This window comes from Sorex araneus, chromosome 9, assembly GCF_027595985.1.
Source record: "Sorex araneus isolate mSorAra2 chromosome 9, mSorAra2.pri, whole genome shotgun sequence".
In the NCBI taxonomy this organism is placed as follows: Eukaryota; Metazoa; Chordata; class Mammalia; order Eulipotyphla; family Soricidae; genus Sorex; species Sorex araneus.
The window spans coordinates 19,856,078-19,861,186 of NC_073310.1; the positions used below are offsets into that span (position 1 = coordinate 19,856,078).

Genomic DNA, 5,109 nt, shown 5'->3' on the forward strand with positions numbered 1-5,109 from the left:
GTAGAATTCAACCAGTGCCCCATATATCCTTAATATCAGCCCCTTATCATATGGGTATTGGGTGAATGTCCTTTCTCATTCTGTAGACTGATTTGTATTCTAGTCATGGCATCTTTTGAGGTGCAGAAGCTTCTTAGTTTATGATAGTCCCATTTGTTTGTTTATCTCTGTATCCACTTGTTTGGTCAGTGGTGTGTCATATTTGAAGATAACTCTAACTTCAATGTCATGGAGGGTTTTGCTGACCTTGCCTTCAATGTACCTTATGGATTCTGGGGAAGACTCAATGTTGATAAACCTACTATACAATATTTGAGAGGTTCAATGAAATATTTAAAAATTTTCATGAACAAATTTTTCCATCTATAAAAAAATCCACACTAAGATGCATATGGAACAGAAGGGAATTAGATTAGACAACACAACATTGAAAAGTAAGCAAAAATGAAATTATCCTACATTCATTGTTCAAACATTTATCAAAGGTATAATTTAATAAAACAGAGTTATTGATATAAATATTGAATCATGAATCACGAAAATTCAGTTAATCACCGATTTCTCCGGTGGGCTCAGTAACCTTTCATTTCTTCCTTTCCCTGAGATCTTAGAAGGCTATCTTGACTGGCCCTCCTAAAGATGTCACACTGGGGGCTCTTTCAGGGTCAGGGGAATGAGATCCAGCTTGTTACTGGATTTAGCATATGAATACACCATGGGAAGCTTGCAAGCCTGTCCCATGTGGGCAGGAAACTCTCAGAAGATTGCCAGTTTCTCCCAGAGGGAGAAACAGGCTACACGATATCTTCTGGGAGCTTGCTTTAAGTCTCTGGATGTTGGCCATTGATGGGATTACACACACCTGGGTTCCTCTGCCGGTACCTTCATACATGAGGCCTGTGCGAACGTGTGGAGAACCTAGCATGGCTGTAGCTAGGTTCTGGTGGTCTTCGACTGCCTGGAGCTCTGCTCCAGTGGGGAGGGAAGCTGGAGCCCATCCCCTCCAAGGGGCCTCGGGGAAGACAGCCAGGCGTGTGGGCAAGAGACTCTATATAAATATAGATTACCAAAAATTCAATAAATAATCTAAGTATAAACTCACATATTTTGTTAAATGATTTTCAACAAGCACTTCAAAACTTTAAGTAAGTTTAATTAAGTAAGTGCTTGTCTCTTCAACTAATTTTGTGTCAGTTCATTTCCTCTTCCCATTTATTGATCAGGTTTTTGGATTTTTCTGTTGATGATCTTTGTGCGTACTTTGTATATCTTGGCTATTACCTCAGTGCTTCCCTCCCGGGGTCTCAGTCAGAATGTGAGTGTCATTGTTCAAAGACGAATGACATGGGCCTGAATGAAAGCACAGCAGATAGGATGCTTATCTTGACATGACAGACTCGGGGTTGATTCCTGTCATCATCTATGGCCCCTTGACCCATGCCAGGAGTGATTCCATAGCATAGACCAAAAGTTACCTCTGAAAGCCCCTGGGTGTGGCCACTCCTAAACAAAACCAAAATCAAAAGTAATTTCCAGACACAGATTTTGAGGGGATAGAAGAGATGGTCAAAGATATTCAGGGAATGATATCTGTAGGCCTTATAATGCGTATTCAATAATGGTAAAGTCTTTTACATATATAGAAAAACTTGGTGAGTATGTGTGGGGACAGATGGAGCCGGATCCTAAACTCACTATTGGAGACTCAAAAACGGTACCTGGTCTATGTTGCATCAGGAAATTTTCTCTTCGGACCCTGCAGAGCAAAATATTTCCAGTTCACAGAGCCTCAGTCCCATATATGGTGGGACATTGAGTTGAGGCATATTTGCATGAGCTTCTGGTCTCTGTGAGCCTGTGAGAGGGATAAGAGAGGCCTGGAGCAGTGCATCCCCCACTGCACAACTCAGAGGCGCTGTGCACCATGGCCTGGACTCCTCTCCTCCTTGTGCTTTTCTCCCACTGCACAGGTAGGGACAGACACAGCGCTCTGGGGCAGGGGTCCAATCATTCTCTCTGGCTCAAACGCTTGTGGGATCACCCTGGTCCCTGTCCATCACCATGAGTGTTTGTATTTCCAGGTTCCTTACTCAGCCTGTGCTGACTCAGTCTCCGTCTGTCTCTGCACCTCTCGGAAGCGCTGCCAGACTCACCTGTACTCTGATCAGTGGCTTCAGTGTTGGAGACTACCACATATTTGGTACCAGCAGATGCTGGGAAGATCTCCCCGGTATCTCTGAGGTTTCAATCAGATTCAGACATGCACCAGGCCTCCGGGTTCCCCAGCTGCTTTTCTGAGTCCAAAGATTCCGCAGCCAATGCAGGGATCCTGCTCATCTCTGGGATGCAGCCTGAGGACGAGGCTGACTATTACTGTCATACCTCACACGGTGGGGCTTCTCACAGTGACACACACAGATGGGGAAGTTGGACAACATCCCAGGCAACACTGAGCTGGTCCTGTAAAAATTGAAATTTTACATTTGTACAACTGCACTCAGAAATTCTCCCCAGGTTCTTTCTTGTTCTCCCCCAGTAAAAACTCATAAAACCAGGTGTAAAACCATCAATGTTACATTGTAGGTAGAATCTACTGGGCATTGCTGCTGCTCTCTGGTGTGTGGACTACAACTCAGGAACATGAGGGAGGGAGGAGGGAGAGAGAGCGAACGAGAGAGATAGAGAAAGAGAGAAAGACAGAAACAGAGATAGAGAGACAGAGAGGCAGAGAGACAGAGACAGACAGACAGAGATATAGAGTGAGGCAGAGACAGAGAGACAAAGTCAGAGGCAGACTGAGATTGAGAGAGATACATGATAAACAAAGGGAAACTGAGAGACAGAGTCAGAGAGACAGAAACAGGCAGACAGAGAGAGATTGAGAGACACAGAGACAGAGACCGAGAAAGATAGAGAGACAGAGACAGACAGAGATTTAAAGAGAGAGATAGAGAGAGAGGAGAGAGATTGAGAGAGAGAGAGAGGAGAGAGAGATTGAGAGAGAGAGGAGAGAGAGAGAGAGAGAGAGAGAGAGAGAGAGAGAGAGAGAGAGAGAGAGAGAGAGAGAGAGAGAGAGAGAGAGAGAGAGAGAGAGAGAGAGAGAGAGAGGCAGAGGTCCCTGAGGGACAAGCCAAACTCTGACTCTGGTCTTTCTCTCAGGCAGTTCTTTTGGTTCCTGACACCAACAGGATCCCCTGCAGGCTTTTTTTCACTCTCCTGCACCCTCCGCAGTGACCACACCTGTGGCAGCCTAGGTTGTTCTGGGAAGTATAACACTAGGGATTAAAAGTCTCTTGTGAGGGGGTGGAGCAGTAGTACAGTGGGGAGGGTGTTTGCCTTGCACAGGAACCACCCAAGTTCGAAAATCGGCATCCCATATGATCCTCTGAGCAGCACGAAGAGTAATTCCTGAGTGCAGAGCCAGGAGTAACCCCTGAACATTGCTGGGTATGATCCAAAAAAGCCAAAAAAAAAAAAAACCCACACCAAAAAACCCAAACACACAAAACAAACAAACAAAAAACTTACTTGTGAGAATGGACACCTCAGGCAGAGAAATTCACTGTGGGGGTTGGCGCTTCAGATTCTGACAATCACTAGTTTACTAAACCTGGACTGTCCAGGAATCTGAGATTTTTCTTTCTTCTTTGGCTTTTACATCACTCCTGGTGGTGCTCAGAGCTCACTCCTGGCTCTGTGTTCAGGGATCATTCCTGACAGTGTTTGGGGACCATACGGGGTATCAGAAAGCAAACTGGGAATGATTGTGTGCAAGATAAGCACCCTAGCTGCTGTCTTATCTTTCTGGCCATGCGTTGGTGTTGTGGGGATATCCCGTATGATCTCTGTTTTGTGCTTCAGTCACAGACACCTTCCTTTTCTTCCTTTTTTGTACTCTCATGGCACCTACAGACATAGTTTTCCTATTCTTGAAAATATAATATAAATATGAATTGAATGCATGCATATATTTTATTAGAGAACCACTAGGGGGCAGTGCTTTGTCGTCTTGCTTCCTAGGTTGCTCATCTGTGAGCTTTCCCCTTGCCCAGCAGATGTCACTCTTCACTCTTGCCCTGTTTGGAGAAATCTTTCCCCCTGATCTAGCCTCTGTTTACTCAGCTTGAGTCTAGGCCAATTTTAAAGAGGGGCTTTCATGGCATCCTGAGAGGGAAGATTTGCATGAAAACCTCCCACCCTGTGCATTTGGAGACCTATAAAGGCCTTGAGGACACAGTGTGGCTGTCAAGCCTGGGCACAAAGTGTGGGGGTGTCTTCAGCATGGCCCGGACTCTGCTGCTCCTCACCTTCCTGGCCTCCTGCACAGGTAGTGCCTGCTGGGAATTTTTCATGTCAGGGAGGGGATGACTACTAATGATGACCTTTCTCTCCTTCCTGGGACCGGCTCCTTCTCTCTCACTGATCTCTGTGTTCTTTCCTTTCAGGGACTTGGGCCCAGTATGTGCTGAGTCAGATCCCCTCTGTGTCGGGGTCTCCAGGGGAGAAGGTCACCATCTCTTGCACCCTCAGCAGTGGAAACATCGGGTCTAACTATGCGCACTGGTACCAGCAGCGCCCTGGGAGTGGCCCCACAAACGTGATCTATAAGGACAATCAAAGACCCTCTGGGGTTCCTGATAGGTTTTCTGGGTCCATCAACCGTTCCTCTAATGCTGCCCACCTGACCATCACTGGTGTGCAGCCTGAGGACGAGGCGGACTATTATTGTCAGTCAGGTTATAGTAACACTACCCAGTGCTTCAGACCCACGAGGAAATGAAACAAAAACTCCCCCAAACCCTTCTTCCCATTATCTCTGCTCTGTCAGTGATAGCTGCTCTCCCCCATATTTACTGAGAACTCTCCATGCTGTTTTGCACAGGGGTTTTACCAAAAAACATTCCCACCAGCTGTGGTTAAGAGTTCTCCTTTTTTCTCACATCCCCACAAACACAAATTGTTCCTATTGTATTTGATACATGCCATTCTCAGTGGTGTGAGATGACACCTCATTGTCGTCTTGATTCAGTTGCTCTAACTGATGACCATTTTTCCATGTGCCTACTGGCCCTCCTCCTGTCTTCCTTTGAGGAGTGTCTATTCATTTCA

At 46.0% G+C, this 5,109-nt stretch overlaps 1 gene segment (V, D, J or C); it reads left to right on the forward strand.

The window, feature by feature from the left end:
- Window positions 1-4,281: 4,281 nt before the first annotated feature.
- Window positions 4,282-4,780, forward strand: LOC101547924 (immunoglobulin lambda variable 6-57-like). The segment is given in 2 exon segments: window positions 4,282-4,327; window positions 4,446-4,780. Coding segments are annotated over 2 exon segments (381 nt in total).
- Window positions 4,781-5,109: the final 329 nt, after the last annotated feature.